Source organism: Haliotis rubra, unplaced genomic scaffold (assembly GCF_003918875.1).
Source record: "Haliotis rubra isolate DU_JTF1 unplaced genomic scaffold, ASM391887v1 Scf108, whole genome shotgun sequence".
NCBI lineage: Eukaryota > Metazoa > Mollusca > Gastropoda > Lepetellida > Haliotidae > Haliotis > Haliotis rubra.
In genome coordinates, this window is record NW_025764981.1 from 738,251 (window position 1) to 753,256 (window position 15,006).

The following is a 15,006-nucleotide window of genomic DNA, read 5'->3' on the forward strand; positions in this document are numbered from 1 at the left end:
ATCCCGACGTTTATTTTTATAAAACGAGATTGCATGCGAAATTTGGTTCCGCTTCGGAACTTGCTGTGTTTGAGTATTAGTTATGGTGCTCGGCAGTACTTCCGTGCTCGACGTTCACACAATGGGCGTCTGCAATGGGGAACATGCCACGCTGATTAGAATATGTGTTGAGGTAAATAGTAACATTGGTCATCTCTATAAAATTCAAAACAAAACATCTGTTTTATGTTATCGTGTGATGTGTAGAATGTATCGGCCAAACCCACAGCGCTAGTTTAAAACAGGGAAATAAGTCCTTGTAATATACTTATCCTTTACGGGGCGGTGAGGTAGCCTAGTGGTTAAAGCGTTCGCTTGTCTCGTCGAAGATCCGGGTTCGATGTCCCACATGGATGCAATGTGTGAAACCATTTCTGTTGTCCCCCGCGATGATAGTAAAATAAAAAGCGGCGTAAAACTAAACTCACTCACACTTACTTATCCTTTACACAGTAATAGGTATTACAAATGTCTGTTTACAATCCACGTATAATATACATGTATGGATGTGTGTATGTATAATATTTTACACGTAGATAACTGATCTGTCTGTTGTACACCTTCTGTCTCCCTTTCTCAATTCAACTGGTATGAGTTTCAAAATGGCACCCTTTCTGTGTGTATGTAAATGTCCAAGCCAAACAGACACGCCGTCTTGTAATTGAAAACACTGTCCACAGAGGCGTTAAACCACTCCCTTACACTCCCGTTAGTACGCTCCCGATTGTTTACTATTAACCTTTAAATTAATAGTAAATAGAAATATGAAACGATACACCTTCTATTTAAATAACAAAAGCATAATGTGATGCCCGGCTTGGGTATTTTATGATCCAGCATGTATAGTAGACCAGCTAATGTGCCGACAATCGGTATCGGTAGAACTCCCAATCAATGAAAGCTATTGATGTTTCCCATGATAACAAGCACGCTCTACCTTTACATAAGGCAGTTGAGAACGGGGGGTGAATGTGTTGGACGTGTATAGTCAGTGCGGTCATCGAGAAGTACTGCAGACATTACTGGGGTCATTTGTGTCGCATAGTGTCTGTGTGAAGTTGTTTGAAATATATGTGAAACGCATGGATTGCGAAATATACTGTTCCGATGGAGAGGATGAGTTTGAAAAATATCCCTTAAACAACATTGTGTTCTTTGGATGTTACATTTCGACACAAGACTACTGATTTAATTGTGATGACTGGTGAGAAAATAGACTGTGTTATCTAGTTTTGCGACATTTCAGCGCTGCCCAATATTGGTACGTTACCAGGATGAATCCACTATCTACAAATGTTTGGAGGGTACAGTGTAGTTCTGTAATGTATTCCTGTAGTATCTTCTCCCTACTTCTGATATTCAGCAATATGACCTGGATCTCAGCTTTTGTAATACAGCAATCCCCAAAATGTCGCATCGACTACCACAACCTTCCCGCTTCCGTCAGCCTTGACCCTGGGTGTAGCCATGTGACGTGTGGCTCGCAGTGTGGCGCCCCCTGTCCATCAGCACGTGACTGTCAACAAAATGGAGTCTTGGTGTGTAAGGTGTCTGCCCTGCCTACAGCCTTTACGTGTGGCTACGATGAAGCCAACTGCTACGTTTTTCAAAAGGTATGAAACAATGTAGATTAAACTACGTATCCCATCTGAAACAGTTGCTATTATTTCACTTTAAATTACTCGATTACTCTTTACGTTTTGGCCAAACATAGTTTATCCAATTCTTATGACGAGACTTTCTCAGTAACGTACAGATTCTTGTACTTTTGTTGGGTTGAGTCCCATCCAGGTTTCGAACCCACACCCTCAGAGTCAGGCGCCTAATCGCCAGTACACAAAGTCAGCCGGCTAACCCACTCAGCCACCGGGGCTTCCGCTGGCGCTGAAGTGCGTGACTCTGAGGGTGTGGGTTCGATTCCCGGATGGGACTCGACCCAACAAAAGTACTGCAATCTGTACTTTACTGAGAAAGTGTAATCCCAAATATAAAATGTGTTGCGTCGTTTCGGTAAAGATTCTTGTACTTCCAGAGAACGCTACACGAATTTGCACCGAAACGTCGCACTCACAAAATGAAAGAAGTTTTGGTATTATTTTTTTTGCTTTTATTTATTTTATTTTTTTTATACCATTCCATACATTTATACGTATATAAGGCACACAGGATATATGGACAATAAACATTAAATTAAAGAATTTGTTATCCTTAAATTTGTCAGTATCGACATATGTTTGCTATCATCAGGTCACCAACTGCACTAACGGGGGCACAGTGGCACCTGATGGCACCTGTGTGTGTCCTACGGGCTTCATGGGGAACTTGTGTCAACACTACGTTCACAGTGAGTACCTGATATGTATTCCCGATACATGCAGGGTACGGATGTGTCATCTTCAACTCTTTTTCATTTGGTTACCCAAACCTCGTATCTTACTTATATCATCTATAGATACATAACACCGACAGAGCGAGTGAATTATGAACATGCCTGCAGTCATTTTCTGAACATGTCATTTTGTGTAAAACAGAAAATTACCAAAATTATATTTAATAATATGAAGAAAAACTGTAGACATTTTATGACCTCAAAAAAGGGCATACGTGTACAAAGAATTTCAAGTCTTGCTTTAATCTATTTTTTCAGCCTGCGCCGACATCTACCAGCGTGACTCCAGCAGCGCTGATGGCGAGTATACTCTCCTTACCTCCCAGGACGACGTCATTAACGTCTATTGCCGCTTCAAGAGCAGCGTGGTCACAACATACTTCTCCAAGGCTGCTGTAGCAAAACTCAGCACAGAGGAACTTCGTCTACACTTCAACTCCAACACCGCAGTCGACCTCGTCGCAAAACTGAGTGACGGAACGCAGTCTGAATCAATCCTTACCCAGCTGACCTCATTCTCCACTGTACCCCTGAGAGTCATGGTCAGTGAATACACTGACTATTCTGCACCCTCCAATACAAACTTGGGGCCTTATCTTTACCTCGGGTTCCTTCCGACCACAAGAATATCGAAAAATTTCAGACATGGCTACAACGCCAATGGTGCCGATAAAGACTTCAACAACTGTGATGGAAACCCAAATAATTACTTCACTTTATTTTCTAATATTAACAACCAGTCACCAACGAGGAGTAGTGGTGGTATGTGTAGTTCCTGCATCATGGCGCACTGGAAGACTGATGCCCGGATGTTACAATCCGGAGACTATCTTCCCGACAACTATATCTTCGACACGGAAATTCACTTCGGGGGCTGTGGTGGTTTTGGCATCACTACTAGCTGGAACAACGTTGATGGATTCGCACTTGGCGTCAAATATGGTAGGATGTGTAGTGTTATATTCCAATTTCTTATTTGCTGCTTTGAACATATTAACAGTTTTTATGTGTTCAGTTAGATCACAGTTGGTATTTTGTATATATTAGCAGTTTTAGATCTTCAGATCCAAAATTACAATCTTCAAGGATTCTCTTAAAACGACATAGGTACATGTGAGTAAATTGTGTTTATGTTACTATGAACAATATTTTGGTCATGTATCTACAGATCAGCCGGGGCGGTAGGGTAGCCAAGGGTTTAAAGCGTCCGATCGTCACATTAAAGACCCGGGTTCGACTCCCCACATGGGTACAATGTGTGAAGCCCATTTCCGGTGCCCGAAGTCGTGATATTGCTGGAATATTGCTAAAACCATACTCACTCATACACAGATCAGCATAATAATGGTGTAGGTATTTAACAACATCCTGTTCGTGGATATGGGGATACCGATCACAGGGTGAGGATGTGAGTGATTCTGGGATTCGATGCATTACATTGTACCAAAGGATTCTCTCGTTCGTAGAGCTGTGTCAGGTGATGAGTGTAACCGCTTGTCCACAGTAGCCCTGGGTAAAGATACAATCTGGCTGAAATATTGCCGATATGACGATAAATATTAACTCAATCACTCACTGGGTAAAGATGTCAAAGTATTTCTGTTCTATTTTATGCGTTTCGCGTTTTTACAGGGAAAGGTCAAACTTCTAAACAAAAACCCATAAAGGGCAAAAAGACCATGTCTATGTTCACAGGAAATCACACAAAAAAGTCCCTTATACGAGTCACACCAAACCATAAAGTACAGTCAAACACAGCTTTGACGTAATTTTGTGTATAAAAGCTTCGTTTCTGCCTATTCATTACAAAGTGACCATTTTGTCGATGTGTCCATCCTCGATAATCTCCAGGATATACGTTCCTATAAATCTCCACCAGTACCCTAGATGCATCTACGGCTCGACCCGATGATGTTATTACCTCACTTTGCTTGCTCCGCCTTCTCACAGTAGCCAATCAGATAAGCCGTTGCAACAGAGCTTGCCAGTGTCAACAAAGAAGGCGGCCGCAGCCGCGAAGGTTTGATCGCTCAGGTTTAAGGAAAACACCATACAGACAAATTGACAGGTCTGAAACCTTCTAACAATATATGCAGGAACTCCTTCTACCTCTTAACATTACTGTTTACCGAAGAGGCGGAAGTGAGTTATGATAGAAGCCTTGTGATTGGTACGCTCAAATTCCCAGCGTAGACACCTAATTGGATAAAAAGCCAGCAAAGGGAGGTAATAAAATTATCGGGCCGAGCCGTAGATGCATTCAGGGTACTGGTGGAGACTTGGAACGTATACCCTGGAGATTATCGAGGATGGGATGTGTCGAGCATCGGATAACTCGAAGTAACGTAGGAACGACTTTTACTGTATTCAAGAATCATTGTCAACTATCGGGAAAAGGTAAACATATCAAGGCCAACCATTGCTGCGCGTAGTTTATTGATAAGTTATTGTTTTCTCATTATTCGAAAGAAAACAGATGTTTTGTAAGATGGTGTTTGTGCAATGTGTATTGTTAAAACATGATTAATTTCCCTTGAGAGGTTGGCACTTGTATACCAATCTACCTGATCTTGTTTCGCCTTTATTTGGAAACAAATATGTAGATATTTAGCAGCAACAGTGTAAACACTGTATATCTGGGAAAGTTTACGAATAGGAAACCAAAGAGAGACACACTCACAATAGTTTCATGACGCAAATGTTTTAGCAGATTAACAAGAAACCAAAACAATAAGGTGGAATAGATGTTTTATTCACTTCTTCCAATTGTTATGCAAGCCATTACCTGATTAAATCAATAATGTTGCACTAAGTGTGAATGGTTAAAGCACTGTTTCACATCTTGTCAACAACTGCTTACTTAACACTTATAGACCAAAACGTGGACTTGAATGAACAAAAAAAACCTGACTGTTTGGCTTGAAAGAAATACAAATTTGAAAGTGAAAGGAAAATATAATTTCATCTGAGATAACTTCATATTAGCAAATTAGAAAATGAAGCTACAATATGATAAAGAATAGGAATAACTTAGATTTAAAAACCAAGAAAGGAAGAAGTATGAGAGATTGATATAAAGGAATTCGAATTTGACATTCCCGTTCATTTAATCCTGCAAATGCCGCTGTCGAACCAAGGAGACACTGACATATCTTTAAGCAGCACGACAAGATGAACATTTCAAACTACGCGTTCATAAGCAGAATTTGAACTTATATACATCAAACACAAACGATTCAATTTCTACATAATGCAGATCATGAAAAGTAATCACAGTATTGCTGAAACCGGAAGCACGTACAGCATCGCACATATTGAGACAAAATATGCCAGAGTTTGTAATCTGCCGTTCATGAAAATAGATTCAAGCTCCCCGCAAAATGCAAAATATACTGTATGATTAACTTTTAAATCAGCTTCACCTCGTTACCGTTACTTGGCCTTAGGTATCAACTGTAGTTGTCTTTTTTCCTTTGTTGTCTGTGTTTTTCGCAATATTGCCGCCAGTGCGTAAGGTCGGGGGAGTGTGTGTGTGTGTGTGTGTGGTGGTGGTGGGGGTGGGGGAATGGGGGTTCCTTAACTCTGAAGTCGTAATAGATTTCACGGTTGATGAATATCGAACATATATATTTCGAGAGATCTGTAACATGTCAGCACGTCATAACAAAAGAACAAAAGTGTAGTTCTAATTTTATAATTTGCACCGGGGAAGAAAACGTAACCTTGAAAATGGTGATTTAAGTAGTGTACGTCACTGGAAATCATTGGCTGGTACTTTGTCTCAAGATTAATCGTTAACTAATAGGGTTAAATTTAGGCAGTCTGAGCTTTTAGGTACGATATCCGCAGGATTAAACACCAGGAAAGGATAGTCTTTTCAGTTTTCAGTTATAGTTCTCCTAATAACATGTCTGTTTCTGAGGATATTGACAAACTGCCAGTTGGTTCTAAAAATATTTCTGCGTTGTTGTCAGACCCTGCTTCCAGATATTGCTGTAAGCTAGTGCATATTATTACTGAGTGTAAAAGGCTTGTTCTTGCAAGCAGTCTTTCTTCCAAGAATGCTTTTGTCAATGTCAATTTACAGTCATTTTGGGGGTCGGCTAATGATGAGTGTGCTTTTGTAGACCTGTCATCAAAACTGTTGTGAGAGAAATTCCTGCCTTTTCTTCGTAAACGAGGTCTGTTATGTTAAGTCCATTACTTGTGCTCTTCAATCAAATTCAAAAGTAAAAAAGGAGTATATTTGTAACGAGGCCAAGGGCCCATATACAAGATATAACTATACATAGTTAACAAGAGCATACAAATGAAGTCTAAAGTGTTTCTATATACCTATTTCTTTTCATATATGCATGGTAAATGTAATACTGTACACGTCTGATTAAATTCTCCTGAGTTGCACATGTCAGCCTTTAAATTTATGGATAGAAGGGAATTTCCAAAGTGTTCCGGAAGAAAAGTTATTCTCAATTCATTGTACAAGTGGCATATTATAAGTGTGAAATGATACTCATCTTCTACAGAGGTGTTGCAAATGGGACACAAACGTAAACCAGATTCGATTGATTGCCACCTACCTTCATTATAACGTAGTGGCAAGACATTGCATCTGAATTTGACGTAAGTAGAGCGCATCTTTCTTTCTAATATGGTATACAATTATCTTTCTGGTTCAAATATGAATTTATATTCTCTATACATCACATATCTAGAGCTGTTATTCAACGTGGAAGTCCAACTTTGAGACAATTCATTTATCAATGATGTTTTAAACAATTGTACAAAAGAAAGTTCATCGCCAACAGATTGGTTAATCCAGATATATCCAAAGCCATGAGAAAACAAAATATTTTTTTATGAACGATACCCAACTCTTTTTTCCAATGTCATCAAAATATCTTAACATGTAATACACTTTCTTGGGTAATCTACACTCGCTCATTTTGAGCAATTTTAGCCAATAACGTAAAAGCCGTAAGTAAGCATTTATATATATTGGATAGCGGCCACATTCGCCATATACAATAGTATTAGGAGTTTGTTTTCCAACCCTTAAAAATCGTTTGCAGGCTAGAAGATGTACCTTTTCCAATAATTCATATTGCTTGACTCCCCAAATCTCACAGCCATATAATAATATCGGCATCACCTGAGAATCAAAGATTTTAAAATATATTTTTGGGTCAATCATTCCAATCTTATTTAGTTTGACAATGATTTCCATCAATGCTCTTTTACCCCGGCTTGCCAAGTCTGAAATGCATTTAGTCATTTTTAAGTTACTTGAAAACCAGACACCTAAATACTTGTAACTATTTACAGTGGCGATTTGGTTTCCTTTATAAAACCACTTTTCCTTATTCGAAAGAATGCCCCTTTTCTGAACACAATAATTTGTGTTTTATCAAGATTAACAGTCAAGAATATTTAACTGGTTTTGAAGGCCGACAATTGATTCAGATACGAGGATGACATCGTCTGCAAACAGAAGTAGGAATAGTTCATATAAATCAGGGAATAATTGCACGCCGTGTCTACCACATTCATTTACAGAGTTTGACAGTTCACTGATGAATAATGAGAATAACAACGGGCTAAGGATGCATCCTTGGCGCACTCCATTTGGGCAATTGAATAGATCGGTAATATCTGAAGAAGAGCTTTTTACGCAAGCTTGTACAGATATGTAAATTGCTTTGAGTGCTGACAGCATCCCCACCCCCCAACCCGTTCTGTTTAAGGCAAAACCAAAGTTTATTTCTTTTCACATAAACAAACGCCTTTTTGAAATCTATGAAGGCGACATAAAGCTTTTTTCGTTTTTTCATACAGCATTTTTCGACAATAGAATTTAGCGTGAATATGTGATCTGTGGTTCAATAACCAGATCGGAAGCCTGCCTGTGTTTCTGGAACTTTATCTTTTAGCTCTGTCCAGACTTTCAGTCTATTATTGAGCACACCAGTATAGATTTTGCTCAAGACGCTTAACAACGATATGCCCCTGTAGTTGTCGGGGTTATTTCTATCACCTTTTTTGTGTATTGGGACAACGATAGACTTTGTCCAGCTTGTAGGACATTTTCCCGAGTCATATATTTTATTGAAAAGTGTAGCGAGAAAAGGCATGAAATATGAGGAAGTGGTTTTGATCATTTCAATTTGTATTATATCTGTGCCAGCTGCCTTACCATTATCTATATGTTTTATAGCATCACTAATTTCAGACGAAGTAATATGTGATTCTAGGATAAGTGAATCAACTTCATCTAAGTCTGGTTCTTCCGTAGAGCCAAAGTGGTCAATCATTGGTGCAGCATAAGTTGCAAACAGGCTACTAAAGTGGCTAAACTATGCATCATTACTGATATTCGGACGAGGTCGGTGCAAAGGAGATATACCTCTGAGGATACGCCAAAACGTCTTTGGGTTACTGGTTGCTTGCTTTAATACTTCAGCTTTGTTGCGCTCATACAAGAGCTTTGTGCGCTTACAGATACCTTTATATAAATTCCTCTGTTTGCAATAATTACGTCGGTTTTCCTCAGATTTATTTCTTTGGAATCGACGCAAGGCTTTGCGAGTAGAGTATTTTTTACTTATTTTCTAGCTGGTGGCTTTGCTCATAAAGTTTAAGTTTTGCCGTTAATGGCATATGATCTGATTCTACTCGGGCCTCTACATGAAACGATTCAATCAGTTCAAACGCATCAATACTGGCAATGCAATAATCATTTACCGAAGAACCCTGGCTAGATATGAACGTAAACTCGCAAGTTTTATCTCCTTGCACACGACCATTTAAAATATACAACTTGTACGTATAACACATTTCCATTAGCATTCTACCAAATCTATTTATTGAGTTATCACAAGATTGTCTGTGTCAAGAGGCACTAACTCTTCGTCAGGGAACACATCTCCCAGAAAGTTCGGTTATGGTTCAGGTGGTTCATTGCCTGTCCCAACCCTGGAGTTCAGATCACCGGTGATAACTATATGACAGTCAGAAAGAATATCCAGGTTTTCTGAGAACCACTGATCAAGTAGTTCTATACTTGGTGGTTTCCCACACGATGTGTAGTATGTCGACCCCTCGGGTGGTATGTAGAGACCTATCAAAATAACATCTTTCTTACTTTGCAATATCTGTTTAGAAATACGAAAGGCAATTAGATTATCGATATCCAACTTCAGTAAAGTGCAGAACTGGGATACGATGTTATGTATGAAAGCAAATACTCCTCCCGACAATCTCCCATGCCTGGCCGTTTTCATTGCTTTCGCTATGTATTGTGTATAGTCAGACAATTCAGGGACAGCAATGATGCTGTCTCTAAACGTCTCATACAGAAAAATTAGTTGAAACCTAATCAAATAGGAAATGAAATCTGTATCCTCTAATTTAGAGGCTATACCGTTGATGTTCCAAGAGAGAACCTCTAACAAATGTGTAAGTGGGTACTCATCTGATATGCTATCAGCTGTTGATGTAGGTTGCTGCGGGCCTTTGCCACACCTATTCATCAGGAGTCCCCGTAGGTTGAGCCTGTGCTTCATCCTCTCGACTGCTGTCACGTGAGGGTGCAGACTCTTGTCGGGGTAGCCCGTGACCTTGCCCTTGCAGCCGTTTTTCTGCGGACCGGGACAATGGTTCTGGTGCTTGTGGATTCATTCTCATTCATCAGTCTTGTGATCAGTCTACCATTTTTGTAGAAGGCAATCAAACCACAACTGCGCTTATCAGCGATAGTTGATCTCTGATTTTGTGTAAGGTCATTTGATATACCAATATTGTTGCTTTTAAAGAATTGACGTTTGCCGAGCACATGAATCTTATCCTCAGTGCACGCAAATTTAGCAATAATAGGTCTGGGTTTGTCAGCAGTTGCTGAGCTCTTCTGACCTATACGGTGAGCTCTCACTATATCTCTTTCTAACCACGCCTTGTCTGGTACACTGTTACTGAGAAGAGATAATATGGTATTTCTGCAATCTTCGTGGGGGCTTTCTACTTGCTCTGTGACACCTTAGAATAGCACGTTGTCCCTACGGCTGAACATTTCGAGCCTTTCTAGTGAGTTTGATTGTTCGACTAGGCCATCTTCAAGCTTATCAACATGTTCTCGCAGGGCATCAATATCGCTATACATTATCTCCTGGTCATGTTTTATAGCAACCATATCCTTACAAATATTGTCAACAGTTTTCTCTAGTGAAGAGCATTTCCTATGCACGTCTGTTAACTGATCCTTTACACCATCTATTTCTCTCATCAGTGATGATCGAAAGTCTCTAACCTCAGCAAGTATTGAGGATTTAAGACTGTTCAGGTCTTTCATAGTGATAGGGCCAGGATTTACTTCAACGTCATTGGAATGAATGATCTTCATTTGCATGATCGTAGTATATGAGCGAAAACCCTGGTGCATGAGGTCAGTAGCCGTGCACCCAGCTTGTCGCGCTTCAGTGAGCACACTGTGACGAGTGTCGTAATTGTAAACACATTTGTTTTCATGCGGCAAGAAATCTTCCAAGTGCATAATGGCATTTGTAAATGCATCTTTGTTGCATATCAAGAGTGAAGCAAGATATAGATGCAGTGTGAAGAGCACAGAGCACACGATAATGCGATGGGGCATATCATCACGCAATATCCTTTCATTTGTGATCATAAATGACTTGGAGATTGATAATAACAGACAAATTGATCAGAGCTGTTAGGCCTGCCGTGTACACCTCAGGGAGCATTCATTGTCTCTGATTATGGATGGTGTTTCTGCTCTTCCTGAGTACTCATCATCCAACTCAGAGCTTATGTGTCAGTAATTTAGTGCATTTGAAGCATGGATGGTTATGGCTGGGTATAAATCCTACCGGTTAAAGATGTAAACATAATTTTGGGTATGGTTTGGCAAGGTGTGGATGATCATGAACCTATCAGTTGACAAAATTCTGAAAGTCTTGACAAAGGATCCCATCATGTGTTGTTACTCCTGCTTTGGCTGAGTAATGTCCTCCCAGAATTATATCAGGAATACTTTTAAGGCTGGTACTTTTAAGGGTATTCTCTCGACCTGAGGGACAGTACTCAAAAGGATGACCATTCGGTTAGCGAGTTCCGGTAGGGAGCATTTAGTTAGTGTACGGTCAGAAGACCTAGAACTCTTTCCAGAAGAACATTCTCTTTAGAGGAAACTGTTAGGATCCCGTCATGTAAAAGAAAGTGTTTGGATGAGGCGGCCCTTTGGTACAAGGCCCCATGCGTTTTCCGCAAAAATTCTATCCCATTTCTCTTGGCCCAATTTGCGGTATGATGTAGCTGAATGTTGCAAAGCCTGTTGTGTATGTCAAAAGGTTGCCAAACCTAATCCCATTCCCATTTAAAACCCATTCCAGCCATTGGAAGAGCCTTAATTGCTGGTGGGGCGGTGGCATAGCCTGATGGTTAACGCATCCGTTCGTCACGCTGAAGACCCGGGTTCGATTCCCCACATGGGTACAATGTGTGACGCCCATTATTGGTGTCCTCCGCCGTGATATTTGTTGGTTAATTGTTGGTTATTTAATTGTGCTGGTTTACCTAAAGCAAGGACAGGCAATTACTACACGCCAACTATCACGTGTGCTTACTATTATCCTGAATTTCAGGGAGGTTCCAGTCCTGGTCATAAGTGAGTGAGTGAGTGAGTTATTATTTAACGTCACATCGGCAATATTTCAGCCATATCGTGACGAGAACATTCCTGGTCATAAGGTTATTTTTCCAGTACCTGGGCCTCCTTTCACAAAGCACTATTTTTTTAAGGTGATCGTAGGTGACTAAGGTAGCCTTAGTGCAATGTTAAAGAATGGGAGTTCAGGTTAACCTTAGTAAAGATTGTTTCGTGAAAGGAGCCCCAGGTCATCTGTTAGCGCTAGGTACTTTGGTCCACATGTTGTTGACGAGATAGTCATTGATACTATGTTATACAAACACTAGGCCATCATAAAAGGACAAGCATTGGTCATGACAAAATGATCACAAAGTATCATGAATGAAATGATAATGTACCTACTCTCCGTGTTGACACGGTTTCTCCTTCAGATATTGTATCAGATTCTGATAATGAATACATTATAATTGTGTAAATGACGGCATTGATGAATATCCTGGCCTTAGGCTAAGCAATCCTTGTCGTCTGAGCAAATAGTTCATGTGTCAGGGTTAATCAAGGAGTTTGTTCATTTGTTCACGGATGTATCTGGCTGGATGAATTTAATGTGTCAAGATGAAGATGTCTTAACGATTTCCTTGTGAGACAACATTGATATGATTCCAACCAAACTTGAAGCCAACTATTTCTAACCAAGTTATATTTATTAGGAAACAACAAATATGTACAAAGGGTGATTGGTATGTTCTGAGCCTCACATAGAAAGACGGTACCAATCAAAGTACTTTGGAGTAGTATATACACACACACACACACACACACACACACACACTTTGTCACTCTTCTTTTGGGTGGATTTATTTCCATTTCCGTACAAGGCATCTTAGCTGTTCCCTACAGGCTGCAGTTGATGTGATGTCATCACTGTGGTTGAAGTGGGTCCTTATGAAAGAATAAACCTGTACCCAGTTTCGAGAAATATCTTAGTCTATTTTTCATCTTACCTCAACGGTGCAGCATAACATGATAATATTTTTGGCATCCCAGAACACAAAGTCACGATACCAGCTGATGGTTATCGGATTTGTTTGGTGATTTTGGTTTGCTTTGTGTCAAACACTCCGACTGTTTTGGTTGTTATACGGATTCGGACTCAAAGGGTGAACTCCGGTTTGATCCGTAGTCACAAATCGTTTCAAACTGTTGACTATAAACAGATAGATTCATCACACGCCACGTTGTACTTAGTGCATATTTCATCAGAAGTGTGAAGTTTTGAAATACGCCAAACGTTTCCGCGATTATGGAATGCACCACTGAACGACACTGAGTTAATTTGCCGGTCTGTCATCCACATATCGTGGACTCTCTGGACCATTTCTAGTCTTGCTGACGTTCATTCCGGAACGTGCGTAATCTTCAAGATTGTCCCCTTAAGGCTTAAACTCTGCGGCCCATCTCTTTACGCATGTATTGGAATTGGAATCTTTGTCTAGAGTAGTTTGGATTGTTTTTCTGCAAGTACTTGATCACTACACATTCTTCAATTTCGTCAGTGTCTCACATGTGTCCATTTTCATTACGGCCGTAAAGTTGGTGTATTCAAAAATTAGTCACATGGACACAATTTTCTCAATTTTGTATAGACGTCATGAGTGAGTGAGTATGGTTTTACTCCGCTTTTAGCAATATTCCAGCAATATCATGACGGGGGACACCAGAAATGGGCTTCACACATTGTACCCATGTGAGGAATCGAACCCGGGTCTTCAGCGTGACGAGCGAACGCTTTAACCACTAGGCTACCCCACCACCCCATCCCTGACGTCATGAAATGCCCGCAACGTTAGAGATCATTGTTACGAAACTCCTTCTATATTAGGCTCAGAATTTATCAGTTAAGGTCATGAACTGAACTGTTTCGTACACTCGTTTTATAACTACATACATTCCCTTCGTTGTTACAGATGTCTAGCAGCTCGGAACGGAGGTTCCTGAATGCAAGCACGACTGAAAGGACCCCAGTACTGAACACACAACATGCATTAACAGCTAATGCTGTTATTGATGAAACAGACATTATCGGGGATATGAGTTATCTGAAAAGGAACACTGATAGGACGAGAGGCTTTATACTTCTCAGACCACGCTTTCAATGATGGAATCAATCAGCGATCAATCCTATCAACCACCCCTGTATAACGATTATTCATCATCCCCATTTGCTTTCATATGCTCATCAAAAAAAGTAAGGGATACTCGGAATATTTTAAACATGGGGAACATTATTGGAGATAGTAGTTTCTAGTGAATGGGTGAGTGAGTGAGTTTAGCAATATTCCAGCTATATGGCGGCGGTCTGTAAATAATCGAGTCTTGACCAGACAATCCAGTCATCAACAGCATGAGCATCGATCTGCGCAATTGGGAACCGATAACATGTGTCAACCAAGTCAGCGAGCCTGACCACCCGATCCCGTTAGTCGCCTCTTACGACAAGCATTGTCACCTTTTGTTGCAAGCATGGGTTGCTAAAGACATATTGTACCCCGGATCTTCACGGGTCTGCCAATATCTGAAGGTAGATCTAGTGAATGGTGTATGATGACAATGGACGAATTGGGAACGCACTACAACCGGTAGTGAAGTATGACAGATTAAGTTATAACTGCCGCGAGAAGACCTTACAGGACGATTGGGCTGAGGTTGGAAAATTCAAAGTTAATGAATCAATAGCGTTTAATACTGGAAGGATTTCGTACACATTCACTCAACCAGGCATACTGGACCCAGTATAGGTCTCACAATGGCGATCTGTCCCACTCTTCTTGAAGCGCCTGACCAAGTTCAATCAACGTGGCCGGAGGCCTATGATGTCTCACTATCGTGTCCCGGAAGTGTTCAGTGGCTGAAATGTGTG

The 15,006-nt window shown here is 40.4% G+C and overlaps 1 protein-coding gene across 1 annotated transcript; it reads left to right on the forward strand.

Annotated features, from left to right (window-relative positions):
- Positions 1–1,406: 1,406 nt before the first annotated feature.
- Positions 1,407–14,464, forward strand: LOC124281685. The gene is made up of 4 exons (XM_046717640.1): positions 1,407–1,652; positions 2,287–2,383; positions 2,687–3,370; positions 14,054–14,464. The coding sequence occupies exons 1-4, from the start codon at positions 1,407–1,409 to the stop codon at positions 14,059–14,061; spliced, it is 1,035 nt and encodes a 344-aa protein (XP_046573596.1). The 3' UTR covers positions 14,062–14,464.
- Positions 14,465–15,006: the final 542 nt, after the last annotated feature.

Bases quoted from the DNA above. Each gene is read 5' to 3' on its own strand.
- LOC124281685 (XM_046717640.1), top strand. From the start codon at position 1,407: ATGACCTGGATCTCAGCTTTTGTAATACAGCAATCCCCAAAATGTCGC. The intron at 1,653-2,286 runs GTATGAAACAAT...TGCTATCATCAG, and splicing joins ACTGCTACGTTTTTCAAAAG to GTCACCAACTGCACTAACGG. The intron at 2,384-2,686 runs GTGAGTACCTGA...CTATTTTTTCAG, and splicing joins GTGTCAACACTACGTTCACA to CCTGCGCCGACATCTACCAG.